At 46.5% G+C, this 15,142-nt stretch overlaps 1 protein-coding gene across 1 annotated transcript in view; it reads left to right on the top strand.

Moving 5' to 3' along the window:
* LOC120026327 (ceramide glucosyltransferase-like) overlaps nt 1–15,142 on the top strand; it is a 57,675-nt gene that overhangs the window by 10,731 nt on the left and 31,802 nt on the right. The window contains exons 2-3 of the mRNA XM_038971167.1: nt 2,976–3,117; nt 13,463–13,565. Coding sequence (XP_038827095.1) covers nt 2,976–3,117; nt 13,463–13,565 — 245 coding nt within the window. The remainder of the gene's footprint in view (nt 1–2,975; nt 3,118–13,462; nt 13,566–15,142) is intronic.

The following is a 15,142-nucleotide window of genomic DNA, read 5'->3' on the forward strand; positions in this document are numbered from 1 at the left end:
TGTAGTAGACCTCACAGTGACATGCTGAATACAACAGGTGTAGTAGACCTCACAGTGAAATGCTGAATACAACAGGTGTAGTAGACCTCACAGTGAAATGCTGAATACAACAGGTGTAGTAGACCTCACAGTGAAATGCTGAATACAACAGGTGTAGTAGACCTTACAGTGAAATGCTGAATACAACAGGTGTAGGTAGACCTTACAGTGAAACGCTGAATACAACAGGTGTAGTAGACCTCACAGTGAAATGCTGAATACAACATGTGTAGTAGACCTCACAGTGAAATGCTGAATACAACAGGTGTAGTAGACCTTACAGTGAAATGCTGAATACAACAGGTGTAGTAGACCTCACAGTGAAATGCTGAATACAACAGGTGTAGTAGACCTTACAGTGAAATGCTGAATACAACAGGTGTAGTAGACCTTACAGTGAAATGCTGAATACAACAGGTGTAGTAGACCTCACAGTGAAATGCTGAATACAACAGGTGTAGTAGACCTCACAGTGAAATGCTGAATACAACAGGTGTAGTAGACCTCACAGTGAAATGCTGAATACAACAGGTGTAGTAGACCTCACAGTGAAATGCTGAATACAACAGGTGTAGTGGACCTCACAGTGAAATGCTGAATACAACAGGTGTAGTAGACCTCACAGTGAAATGCTGAATACAACAGGTGTAGTAGACCTTACAGTGAAATACTGAATACAACAGGTGTAGTAGACCTTACAGTGAAATGCTGAATACAACAGGTGTAGTAGACCTCACAGTGAAATGCTGATTACAACAGGTGTAGTAGACCTTACAGTGAAATGCTGAATACAACAGGTGTAGTAGACCTGACAGTGAAATACTGAATACAACAGGTGTAGTAGACCTTACAGTGAAATGCTGAATACAACAGGTGTAGACCTTACAGTGAAATGCTGAATACAACAGGTGTAGTAGACCTTACAGTGAAATGCTGAATACAACAGGTGTAGTAGACCTCACAGTGAAATGCTGAATACAACAGGTGTAGTAGACCTCACAGTGAAATGCTGAATACAACAGGTGTAGTAGACCTCACAGTGAAATGCTGAATACAACAGGTGTAGTAGACCTCACAGTGAAATGCTGAATACAACAGGTGTAGTAGACCTCACAGTGAAATGCTGAATACAACAGGTGTAGTAGACCTCACAGTGAAATGCTGAATACAACAGGTGTAGTAGACCTCACAGTGAAATGCTGAATACAACAGGTGTAGTAGACCTCACAGTGAAATGCTGAATACAACAGGTGCAGTAGACCTCACAGTGAAATGCTGAATACAACAGGTGTAGTAGACCTCACAGTGAAATGCTGAATACAACAGGTGTAGTAGACCTTACAGTGAAATGCTGAATACAACAGGTGTAGTAGACCTCACAGTGAAATGCTGAATACAACAGGTGTAGACCTTACAGTGAAATGCTGAATACAACAGGTGTAGTAGACCTTACAGTGAAATGCTGAATACAACAGGTGTAGTAGACCTTACAGTGAAATGCTGAATACAACAGGTGTAGTAGACCTCACAGTGAAATGCTGAATACAACAGGTGTAGTAGACCTCACAGTGAAATGCTGAATACAACAGGTGTAGTAGACCTCACAGTGAAATGCTGAATACAACAGGTGTAGACCTTACAGTGAAATGCTGAATACAACAGGTGTAGTAGACCTTACAGTGAAATGCTGAATACAACAGGTGTAGTAGACCTCACAGTGAAATGCTGAATACAACAGGTGTAGACCTTACAGTGAAATGCTGAATACAACAGGTGTAGTAGACCTTACAGTGAAATGCTGAATACAACAGGTGTAGTAGACCTTACAGTGAAATGCTGAATACAACAGGTGTAGTAGACCTCACAGTGAAATGCTGAATACAACAGGTGTAGTAGACCTCACAGTGAAATGCTGAATACAACAGGTGTAGTAGACCTCACAGTGAAATGCTGAATACAACAGGTGTAGTAGACCTTACAGTGAAATGCTGAATACAACAGGTGTAGTAGACCTCACAGTGAAATGCTGAATACAACAGGTGTAGTAGACCTCTCAGTGAAATGCTGAATACAACAGGTGTAGTAGACCTTACAGTGAAATGCTGAATACAACAGGTGTAGTAGACCTCACAGTGAAATGCTGAATACAACAGGTGTAGTAGACCTCACAGTGAAATGCTGAATACAACAGGTGTAGTAGACCTCACAGTGAAATGCTGAATACAACAGGTGTAGTAGACCTTACAGTGAAATGCTTACTTACAGGCTCTAACCAATAGTGCCAAAAAAGGTATTAGGTGAACAATAGGTAGGTAAAGAAATAAAAACAGCAGTAAAAAGACAGACTATATACAATAGCGAGTCTTTATTCGTGGATGTGCGTTCTGGTTAAATTGAAGAAAAAGGTCGTTTTCATAGACAGACTTGAAAGCCAGGTCAGTGATTATTGCAAATAAAGCAGGTTATACTATTGTGATAAAATAATTAAATTATTAGTCTAATTTCATACACCCTGAATTCATTAGATTATTGCTAACTGTTTGAAATGTGGGGTATTTGACCTTTTTAATTGTACAACAAAGCTTATTTAGAGCGAACATTTTTTGTTGATAATATATATAGATAGATATTAAAAATATATATATATCTATCTCGTGAATCGCCGTTAAGTTTGGAAAAAATCTAAATATGATTTTTGTGACCATATTGACCAGCCCTATTCTTGTGGTTGAGTCCGTTCTGTGGAAACATAGACTCTTAACAGTGTGATTAAACTTCGTTACTCCTTGCTGAAGAAACGAGCAACAAACAAGTCTTTGGTTGCCTAGGCCTTACCCCTACAATGCACCACACAAATAAATATAATTAGTGCTCGTCTGTCTCCGTAAGAAGAGCAGTGACAATAACGTTGTGATTTGTGCTTGTCTCTCCTGTAGCCGACTCTGCCTCAACAAGAAGAGCAGTGACAAGCAGCCCTACAGTAAGCTGGCGGGGGTCTCTCTACTGAAGCCTCTGAAAGGAGTAGACCCCAACCTCATCAATAACCTGGAGACCTTCTTTGAACTCGACTACCCCACGGTACTACCTGTTCTATATCGTGCGTGTCTATACCCTATCCCTCGACTACCCCACGGTACTACCTGTTCTATATCCTGCATGTCTATACCCTATCCCTCGACTACCCCACGGTACTACCTGTTCTATATCCTACATGTCTATACCCTATCCCTCGACTACCCCACGGTACTACCTGTTCTATATCCTACATGTCTATACCCTATCCCTCGACTACCCCACGGTACTACCTGTTCTATATCCTACATGTCTATACCCTATCCCTCGACTACCCCACGGTACTACCTGTTCTATATCCTACATGTCTATACCCTATCCCTCGACTACCCCACGGTACTACCTGTTCTATATCCTACATGTCTATACCCTATCCCTCGACTACCCCACGGTACTACCTGTTCTATATCCTACATGTCTATACCCTATCCCTCGACTACCCCACGGTACTACCTGTTCTATATCCTACATGTCTATACCCTATCCCTCGACTACCCCACGGTACTACCTGTTCTATATCCTACATGTCTATACCCTATCCCTCGACTACCCCACGGTACTACCTGTTCTATATCCTACATGTCTATACCCTATCCCTCGACTACCCCACGGTACTACCTGTTCTATATCCTACATGTCTATACCCTATCCCTCGACTACCCCACGGTACTACCTGTTCTATATCCTACATGTCTATACCCTATCCCTCGACTACCCCACGGTACTACCTGTTCTATATCCTACATGTCTATACCCTATCCCTCGACTACCCCACGGTACTACCTGTTCTATATCCTACATGTCTATACCCTATCCCTCGACTACCCCACGGTACTACCTGTTCTATATCCTACGTGTCTATACCCTATCCCTCGACTACCCCACGGTACTACCTGTTCTATATCCTACGTGTCTATACCCTATCCCTCGACTACCCCACGGTACTACCTGTTCTATATCCTACGTGTCTATACCCTATCCCTCGACTACCCCACGGTACTACCTGTTCTATATCCTACGTGTCTATACCCTATCCCTCGACTACCCCACGGTACTACCTGTTCTATATCCTACGTGTCTATACCCTATCCCTCGACTACCCCACGGTACTACCTGTTCTATATCCTACGTGTCTATACCCTATCCCTCGACTACCCCACGGTACTACCTGTTCTATATCCTACGTGTCTATACCCTATCCCTCGACTACCCCACGGTACTACCTGTTCTATATCCTACGTGTCTATACCCTATCCCTCGACTACCCCACGGTACTACCTGTTCTATATCCTACGTGTCTATACCCTATCCCTCGACTACCCCACGGTACTACCTGTTCTATATCCTACATGTCTATACCCTATCCCTCGACTACCCCACGGTACTACCTGTTCTATATCCTACATGTCTATACCCTATCCCTCGACTACCCCACGGTACTACCTGTTCTATATCCTACATGTCTATACCCTATCCCTCGACTACCCCACGGTACTACCTGTTCTATATCCTACGTGTCTATACCCTATCCCTCGACTACCCCACGGTACTACCTGTTCTATATCCTACGTGTCTATACCCTATCCCTCGACTACCCCACGGTACTACCTGTTCTATATCCTACGTGTCTATACCCTATCCCTCGACTACCCCACGGTACTACCTGTTCTATATCCTACGTGTCTATACCCTATCCCTCGACTACCCCACGGTACTACCTGTTCTATATCCTACGTGTCTATACCCTATCCCTCGACTACCCCACGGTACTACCTGTTCTATATCCTACGTGTCTATACCCTATCCCTCGACTACCCCACGGTACTACCTGTTCTATATCCTACGTGTCTATACCCTATCCCTCGACTACCCCACGGTACTACCTGTTCTATATCCTACGTGTCTATATCCTATCCCTCGACTACCCCACGGTACTACCTGTTCTATATCCTACGTGTCTATATCCTATCCCTCGACTACCCCACGGTACTACCTGTTCTATATCCTACGTGTCTATATCCTATCCCTCGACTACCCCACGGTACTACCTGTTCTATATCCTACGTGTCTATATCCTATCCCTCGACTACCCCACGGTACTACCTGTTCTATATCCTACGTGTCTATACCCTATCCCTCGACTACCCCACGGTACTACCTGTTCTATATCCTACGTGTCTATACCCTATCCCTCGACTACCCCACGGTACTACCTGTTCTATATCCTACGTGTCTATACCCTATCCCTCGACTACCCCACGGTACTACCTGTTCTATATCCTACGTGTCTATACCCTATCCCTCGACTACCCCACGGTACTACCTGTTCTATATCGTGCGTGTCTATACCCTATCCCTCGACTACCCCACGGTACTACCTGTTCTATATCGTGCGTGTCTATACCCTATCCCTCGACTACCCCACGGTACTACCTGTTCTATATCGTGCGTGTCTATACCCTATCCCTCGACTACCCCACGGTACTACCTGTTCTATATCCTGCGTGTCTATACCCTATCCCTCGACTACCCCACGGTACTACCTGTTCTATATCCTACGTGTCTATACCCTATCCCTCGACTACCCCACGGTACTACCTGTTCTATATCCTACGTGTCTATACCCTATCCCTCGACTACCCCACGGTACTACCTGTTCTATATCCTACGTGTCTATACCCTATCCCTCGACTACCCCACGGTACTACCTGTTCTATATCCTACGTGTCTATACCCTATCCCTCGACTACCCCACGGTACTACCTGTTCTATATCCTACATGTCTATACCCTATCCCTCGACTACCCCACGGTACTACCTGTTCTATATCCTACATGTCTATACCCTATCCCTCGACTACCCCACGGTACTACCTGTTCTATATCCTACATGTCTATACCCTATCCCTCAACTACCCCACGGTACTACCTGTTCTATATCGTGCGTGTCTATACCCTACCCCACGGTACTACCTGTTCTATATCGTGCGTGTCTATACCCTACCCGACGGTACTACCTGTTCTATATCGTGCGTGTCTATAAGTACTACGTGCTGCTTCCCGTAGAACAAGTACTACGTGCTGCTTCCCGTAGAACAAGTACTACGTGCTGCTTCCCGTAGAACAAGTTCTACGTGCTGCTTCCCGTAGAACAAGTTCTACGTGCTGCTTCCCGTAGAACAAGTTCTACGTGCTGCTTCCCGTAGAACAAGTTCTACGTGCTGCTTCCCGTAGAACAAGTTCTACGTGCTGCTTCCCGTAGAACAAGTACTACGTGCTGCTTCCCGTAGAACAAGTACTACGTGCTGCTTCCCGTAGAACAAGTACTACGTGCTGCTTCCCGTAGAACAAGTACTACGTGCTGCTTCCCGTAGAACAAGTACTACGTGCTGCTTCCCGTAGAACAAGTACTACGTGCTGCTTCCCGTAGAACAAGTACTACGTGCTGCTTCCCGTAGAACAAGTACTACGTGCTGCTTCCCGTAGAACAAGTACTACGTGCTGCTTCCCGTAGAACAAGTACTACGTGCTGCTTCCCGTAGAACAAGTACTACGTGCTGCTTCCCGTAGAACAAGTACTACGTGCTGCTTCCCGTAGAACAAGTACTACGTGCTGCTTCCCGTAGAACAAGTACTACGTGCTGCTTCCCGTAGAACAAGTACTACGTGCTGCTTCCCGTAGAACAAGTACTACGTGCTGCTTCCCGTAGAACAAGTACTACGTGCTGCTTCCCGTAGAACAAGTACTACGTGCTGCTTCCCGTAGAACAAGTACTACGTGCTGCTTCCCGTAGAACAAGTACTACGTGCTGCTTCCCGTAGAACAAGTACTACGTGCTGCTTCCCGTAGAACAAGTTCTACGTGCTGCTTCCCGTAGAACAAGTTCTACGTGCTGCTTCCCGTAGAACAAGTTCTACGTGCTGCTTCCCGTAGAACAAGTTCTACGTGCTGCTTCCCGTAGAACAAGTTCTACGTGCTGCTTCCCGTAGAACAAGTTCTACGTGCTGCTTCCCGTAGAACAAGTTCTACGTGCTGCTTCCCGTAGAACAAGTTCTACGTGCTGCTTCCCGTAGAACAAGTTCTACGTGCTGCTTCCCGTAGAACAAGTACTACGTGCTGCTTCCCGTAGAACAAGTACTACGTGCTGCTTCCCGTAGAACAAGTACTACGTGCTGCTTCCCGTAGAACAAGTACTACGTGCTGCTTCCCGTAGAACAAGTACTAAGTGGCTAGAGCGGAGGGGCGGCTGGTAGCCTAGCGGTTAGAGGGGAGGGGCGGCTGGTAGCCTAGCGGTTAGAGCGGAGGGGCGGCTGGTAGCCTAGCGGTTAGAGCGGAGGGGCGGCTGGTAGCCTAGCGGTTAGAGCGGAGGGGCGGCTGGTAGCCTAGCGGTTAGAGGGGAGGGGCGGCTGGTAGCCTAGCGGTTAGAGCGGAGGGGCGGCTGGTAGCCTAGCGGTTAGAGCGGAGGGGCGGCTGGTAGCCTAGCGGTTAGAGCGGAGGGGCGGCTGGTAGCCTAGCGGTTAGAGCGGAGGGGCGGCTGGTAGCCTAGGGGTTTAGAGTGGAGGGGATCAGTATGAGGCCCGTTAAACAGACCGGGGTAATAACATGGCAGCTGTCAGTATGAGGCCCGCTAACCAGACCGGGGTAATAACATGGCAGCTGTCAGTATGAGGTCCGTTAACCAGACCGGGGTAATAACATGGCAGCTGTCAGTATGAGGCCCGTTAACCAGACCGGGGTAATAACATGGCAGCTGTCAGTATGAGGCCCGTTAACCAGACCGGGGTAATAACATGGCAGCTGTCAGTATGAGGCCCGTTAACCAGACCGGGGTAATAACATGGCAGCTGTCAGTATGAGGCCCGTTAACCAGACCGGGGTAATAACATGGCAGCTTTGGACTAATTTGTCTCTCTCTGTGTTTCTCTCCAGTATTGGACTAATGTGTCTCTCTCTCTCTGTGTTTCTCTCCCCAGTATTGGACTAATGTGTGTCTCTCTCTCTCTCTGTGTTTCTCTCCCCAGTATTGGACTAATGTGTCTCTCTCTCTCTCTGTGTTTCTCTCCAGTATTGGACTAATGTGTCTCTCTCTCTGTGTTTCTCTCCCCAGTATTGGACTAATGTGTCTCTCTCTCTCTCTCTGTGTTTCTCTCCCCAGTATTGGACTAATGTGTCTCTCTCTCTCTCTCTGTGTTTCTCTCCCCAGTATTGGACTAATGTGTGTCTCTCTCTCTCTCTGTGTTTCTCTCCCCAGTATTGGACTAATGTGTGTCTCTCTCTCTCTCTGTGTTTCTCTCCCCAGTATTGGACTAATGTGTCTCTCTCTCTGTGTTTCTCTCCCCAGTATTGGACTAATGTCTCTCTCTCTCTGTGTTTCTCTCCCCAGTATTGGACTAATGTGTCTCTCTCTCTGTGTTTCTCTCCCCAGTATTGGACTAATGTCTCTCTCTCTGTGTTTCTCTCCCCAGTATTGGACTAATGTCTCTCTCTCTCTGTGTTTCTCTCCCCAGTATTGGACTAATGTCTCTCTCTCTCTGTGTTTCTCTCCCCAGTATTGGACTAATGTCTCTCTCTCTCTCTCTGTGTTTCTCTCCCCAGTATTGGACTAATGTCTCTCTCCCCAGTATTGGACTAATGTGTGTCTGTGTTTCTCTCCCCAGTATTGGACTAATGTCTCTCTCTCTCTGTGTTTCTCTCCCCAGTATTGGACTAATGTCTCTCTCTCTCTGTGTTTCTCTCCCCAGTATTGGACTAATGTCTCTCTCTGTGTTTCTATCCCCAGTATTGGACTAATCTCTCTCTCTCTGTGTTTCTCTCCCCAGTATTGGACTAATGTCTCTCTCTCTCTGTGTCTCTCTCCCCAGTATTGGACTAATGTGTCTCTGTGTTTCTCTCCCCAGTATTGGACTAATGTGTCTCTCTCTCTCTGTGTTTCTCTCCCCAGTATTGGACTAATGTCTCTCTCTCTCTGTGTTTCTCTCCCCAGTATTGGACTAATGTCTCTCTCTCTGTGTTTCTCTCCCCAGTATTGGACTAATGTCTCTCTCTCTCTGTGTTTCTCTCCCCAGTATTGGACTAATGTGTCTCTGTGTTTCTCTCCCCAGTATTGGACTAATGTCTCTCTATCTCTCTCTCTGTGTTTCTCACCCCAGTATTGGACTAATGTCTCTCTCTCTCTGTGTTTCTCTCCCCAGTATTGGACTAATGTCTCTCTCTCTGTGTTTCTCTCCCCAGTATTGGACTAATGTCTCTCTCTGTGTTTCTCTCCCCAGTATTGGACTAATGTCTCTCTCTCTCTGTGTTTCTCTCCCCAGTATTGGACTAATGTGTCTCTCTCTCTCTGTGTTTCTCTCCCCAGTATTGGACTAATGTGTCTCTCTCTCTCTGTGTTTCTCTCCCCAGTATTGGACTAATGTGTCTCTCTCTGTGTTTCTCTCCCCAGTATTGGACTAATGTGTCTCTCTCTCTGTGTTTCTCTCCCCAGTATTGGACTAATGTCTCTCTCTCTCTGTGTTTCTCTCCCCAGTATTGGACTAATGTCTCTCTCTCTCTGTGTTTCTCTCCCCAGTATTGGACTAATGTGTCTCTCTCTCTGTGTTTCTCTCCCCAGTATTGGACTAATGTGTCTCTCTCTCTGTGTTTCTTTCCCCAGTATTGGACTAATGTGTCTCTCTCTCTGTGTTTCTCTCCCCAGTATTGGACTAATGTGTCTCTGTGTTTCTCTCCCCAGTATTGGACTAATGTCTCTCTATCTCTGTGTTTCTCACCCCAGTATTGGACTAATGTGTCTCTGTGTTTCTCTCCCCAGTATTGGACTAATGTGTCTCTCTCTCTGTGTTTCTCTCCCCAGTATTGGACTAATATCTCTCTCTCTCTGTGTTTCTCTCCCCAGTATTGGACTAATGTGTCTCTCTCTCTGTGTTTCTCTCCCCAGTATTGGACTAATGTGTCTCTCTCTCTCTCTGTGTTTCTCTCCCCAGTATTGGACTAATGTGTCTCTGTGTTTCTCTCCCCAGTATTGGACTAATGTCTCTCTCTCTCTCTCTGTGTTTCTCTCCCCAGTATTGGACTAATGTCTCTCTCTGTGTTTCTCTCCCCAGTATTGGACTAATGTCTCTCTCTGTGTTTCTCTCCCCAGTATTGGACTAATGTCTCTCTCTGTGTTTCTCTCCCCAGTATTGGACTAATGTGTCTCTCTCTCTCTGTGTTTCTCTCCCCAGTATTGGACTAATGTGTCTCTCTCTCTCTGTGTTTCTCTCCCCAGTATTGGACTAATGTGTCTCTCTCTCTCTGTGTTTCTCTCCCCAGTATTGGACTAATGTCTCTCTCTCTCTGTGTTTCTCTCCCCAGTATTGGACTAATGTGTCTCTGTGTTTCTCTCCCCAGTATTGGACTAATGTCTCTCTATCTCTCTCTCTGTGTTTCTCACCCCAGTATTGGACTAATGTCTCTCTCTCTCTGTGTTTCTCTCCCCAGTATTGGACTAATGTCTCTCTCTCTGTGTTTCTCTCCCCAGTATTGGACTAATGTCTCTCTCTGTGTTTCTCTCCCCAGTATTGGACTAATGTCTCTCTCTGTGTTTCTCTCCCCAGTATTGGACTAATGTGTCTCTCTCTCTCTCTGTGTTTCTCTCCCCAGTATTGGACTAATGTGTCTCTGTGTTTCTCTCCCCAGTATTGGACTAATGTCTCTCTATCTCTCTCTCTGTGTTTCTCACCCCAGTATTGGACTAATGTGTCTCTCCCCAGTATTGGACTAATGTGTCTCTCTCTGTGTTTCTCTCCCCAGTATTGGACTAATGTCTCTCTCTCTCTGTGTTTCTCTCCCCAGTATTGGACTAATGTGTCTCTCTCTGTGTTTCTCTCCCCAGTATTGGACTAATGTGTCTCTCTCTCTCTCTGTGTTTCTCTCCCCAGTATTGGACTAATGTGTCTCTCTCTGTGTTTCTCTCCCCAGTATTGGACTAATGTGTCTCTCTCTCTGTGTTTCTCTCCCCAGTATTGGACTAATGTCTCTCTCTCTCTCTGTGTTTCTCTCCCCAGTATTGGACTAATGTCTCTCTCTCTCTGTGTTTCTCTCCCCAGTATTGGACTAATGTCTCTCTCTCTCTGTGTTTCTCTCCCCAGTATTGGACTAATGTCTCTCTCTCTCTCTGTGTTTCTCTCCCCAGTATTGGACTAATGTCTCTCTCTCTCTCTGTGTTTCTCTCCCCAGTATTGGACTAATGTCTCTCTCTCTCTCTCTGTGTTTCTCTCCCCAGTATTGGACTAATGTCTCTCTCTCTCTCTGTGTTTCTCTCCCCAGTATTGGACTAATGTCTCTCTCTCTCTCTCTGTGTTTCTCTCCCCAGTATTGGACTAATGTCTCTCTCTGTGTTTCTCTCCCCAGTATTGGACTAATGTCTCTCTCTGTGTTTCTCTCCCCAGTATTGGACTAATGTGTCTCTCTCTCTCTCTGTGTTTCTCTCCCCAGTATTGGACTAATGTGTCTCTCTCTCTCTCTGTGTTTCTCTCCCCAGTATTGGACTAATGTGTCTCTCTCTCTCTCTGTGTTTCTCTCCCCAGTATTGGACTAATGTGTCTCTCTCTCTCTCTGTGTTTCTCTCCCCAGTATTGGACTAATGTGTCTCTCTCTCTCTCTGTGTTTCTCTCCCCAGTATTGGACTAATGTGTCTCTCTCTCTCTCTGTGTTTCTCTCCCCAGTATTGGACTAATGTGTCTCTCTCTCTCTCTGTGTTTCTCTCCCCAGTATTGGACTAATGTGTCTCTCTCTCTCTCTGTGTTTCTCTCCCCAGTATTGGACTAATGTGTCTCTCTCTCTCTCTGTGTTTCTCTCCCCAGTATTGGACTAATGTGTCTCTCTCTCTCTCTGTGTTTCTCTCCCCAGTATTGGACTAATGTGTCTCTCTCTCTCTCTGTGTTTCTCTCCCCAGTATTGGACTAATGTGTCTCTCTCTCTCTCTGTGTTTCTCTCCCCAGTATTGGACTAATGTGTCTCTCTCTCTCTCTGTGTTTCTCTCCCCAGTATTGGACTAATGTGTCTCTCTCTCTCTCTGTGTTTCTCTCCCCAGTATTGGACTAATGTGTCTCTCTCTCTCTCTGTGTTTCTCTCCCCAGTATTGGACTAATGTGTCTCTCTCTCTCTGTGTTTCTCTCCCCAGTATTGGACTAATGTGTCTCTCTCTCTCTCTGTGTTTCTCTCCCCAGTATTGGACTAATGTGTCTCTCTCTCTCTCTGTGTTTCTCTCCCCAGTATTGGACTAATGTGTCTCTCTCTCTCTCTGTGTTTCTCTCCCCAGTATTGGACTAATGTGTCTCTCTCTCTCTCTGTGTTTCTCTCCCCAGTATTGGACTAATGTGTCTCTCTCTCTCTCTGTGTTTCTCTCCCCAGTATTGGACTAATGTGTCTCTCTCTCTCTCTGTGTTTCTCTCCCCAGTATTGGACTAATGTGTCTCTCTCTCTCTCTGTGTTTCTCTCCCCAGTATTGGACTAATGTGTCTCTCTCTCTCTCTGTGTTTCTCTCCCCAGTATTGGACTAATGTGTCTCTCTCTCTCTCTGTGTTTCTCTCCCCAGTATTGGACTAATGTGTCTCTCTCTCTCTCTGTGTTTCTCTCCCCAGTATTGGACTAATGTGTCTCTCTCTCTCTCTCTGTGTTTCTCTCCCCAGTATTGGACTAATGTGTCTCTCTCTCTCTCTCTGTGTTTCTCTCCCCAGTATTGGACTAATGTGTCTCTCTCTCTCTCTCTGTGTTTCTCTCCCCAGTATTGGACTAATGTGTCTCTCTCTCTCTCTCTGTGTTTCTCTCCCCAGTATTGGACTAATGTGTCTCTCTCTCTCTCTGTGTTTCTCTCCCCAGTATTGGACTAATGTGTCTCTCTCTCTCTCTGTGTTTCTCTCCCCAGTATTGGACTAATGTGTCTCTCTCTCTCTCTGTGTTTCTCTCCCCAGTATTGGACTAATGTGTCTCTCTCTCTCTCTCTGTGTTTCTCTCCCCAGTATTGGACTAATGTGTCTCTCTCTCTCTCTCTGTGTTTCTCTCCCCAGTATTGGACTAATGTGTCTCTCTCTCTCTCTGTGTTTCTCTCCCCAGTATTGGACTAATGTGTCTCTCTCTCTCTCTGTGTTTCTCTCCCCAGTATTGGACTAATGTGTCTCTCTCTCTCTCTGTGTTTCTCTCCCCAGTATTGGACTAAGGTGTCTCTCTCTCTCTGTGTTTCTCTCCCCAGTATTGGACTAATGTCTCTCTCTCTCTGTGTTTCTCTCCAGTATTGGACTAATGTCTCTCTCTCTCTGTGTTTCTCTCCCCAGTATTGGACTAATGTCTCTCTCTCTCTCTGTGTTTCTCTCCCCAGTATGAGATCCTGTTGTGTGTGCAGGACCATGATGACCCAGCCGTTGATGTGTGTAAAAAGCTCCTGGGAAAATATCCCAACGTAGATGCTAGGTTGTTTGTAGGTAAGAGCTTGACTTTATGTTTTATTAGAAGAAACTGTTAATTTAATATTCATGTTTCTGACATTTCTACAATCTGTCTAATAAATATGTTTGTGTAGTATTGAAGTGGGGAACCTGTTGGTATTAACAGTTTTATACATTGATTCCAAGGTAGTCTAGTCTATAAATATAAAAAATGATGTCAAAATGTGTGTTATTGGATTATAGAGGCCAAATTGTCACCCTATTCCATAATAGTGTGAGGCCATTTGGAGAAACTATTGATTCTAGCTCATTAGCAGCATCTGTTGAGGTCTCTCTCTAGTGTGCTGTTTGAAAGGCAGGGGATCCACACTGTGCTGTTTGAAAGGCAGGGGATCCACACTGTGCTGTCTGAAAGGCAGGGGATCCACACTGTGCTGTCTGAAAGGCAGGGGATCCACACTGTGCTGTCTGAAAGGCAGGGGATCCACACTGTGCTGTCTGAAAGGCAGGGGATCCACACTGTGCTGTATGAAAGGCAGGGGATCCACACTGTGCTGTATGAAAGGCAGGGGATCCACACTGTTGAAAGGCAGGGGATCCACACTGTGCTGTCTGAAAGGCAGGGGATCCACACTGTGCTGTCTGAAAGGCAGGGGATCCACACTGTGCTGTCTGAAAGGCAGGGGATCCACACTGTGCTGTCTGAAAGGCAGGGGATCCACACTGTGCTGTCTGAAAGGCAGGGGATCCACACTGTGCTGTCTGAAAGGCAGGGGATCCACACTGTGCTGTCTGAAAGGCAGGGGATCCACACTGTGCTGTCTGAAAGGCAGGGGATCCACACTGTGCTGTCTGAAAGGCAGGGGATCCACACTGTGCTGTCTGAAAGGCAGGGGATCCACACTGTGCTGTCTGAAAGGCAGGGGATCCACACTGTGCTGTCTGAAAGGCAGGGGATCCACACTGTGCTGTCTGAAAGGCAATGATCCACACTGTGCTGTCTGAAAGGCAGGGGATCCACACTGTGCTGTCTGCAGGGGATCCACACTGTGCTGTCTGCAGGGGATCCACACTGTGCTGTCTGAAAGGCAGGGGATCCACACTGTGCTGTCTGAAAGGCAGGGGATCCACACTGTGCTGTCTGAAAGGCAGGGGATCCACACTGTGCTGTCTGAAAGGCAGGGGATCCACACTGTGCTGTCTGAAAGGCAGGGGATCCACACTGTGCTGTATGAAAGGCAGGGGATCCACACTGTGCTGTATGAAAGGCAGGGGATCCACACTGTGCTGTATGAAAGGCAGGGGATCCACACTGTGCTGTATGAAAGGCAGGGGATCCACACTGTGCTGTCTGAAAGGCAGGGGATCCACACTGTGCTGTCTGAAAGGCAGGGGATCCACACTGTGCTGTCTGAAAGGCAGGGGATCCACACTGTGCTGTCTGAAAGGCAGGGGATCCACACTGTGCTGTCTGAAAGGCAGGGGATCCACACTGTGCTGTCTGAAAGGCAGGGGATCCACACTGTGCTGTCTGAAAGGCAGGGGATCCACACTGTGCTGTCTGAAAGGCAGGGGATCCACACTGTGCTGTCTGAAAGGCAGGGGATCCACAC

This window comes from Salvelinus namaycush, chromosome 31, assembly GCF_016432855.1.
Source record: "Salvelinus namaycush isolate Seneca chromosome 31, SaNama_1.0, whole genome shotgun sequence".
In the NCBI taxonomy this organism is placed as follows: domain Eukaryota; kingdom Metazoa; phylum Chordata; class Actinopteri; order Salmoniformes; family Salmonidae; genus Salvelinus; species Salvelinus namaycush.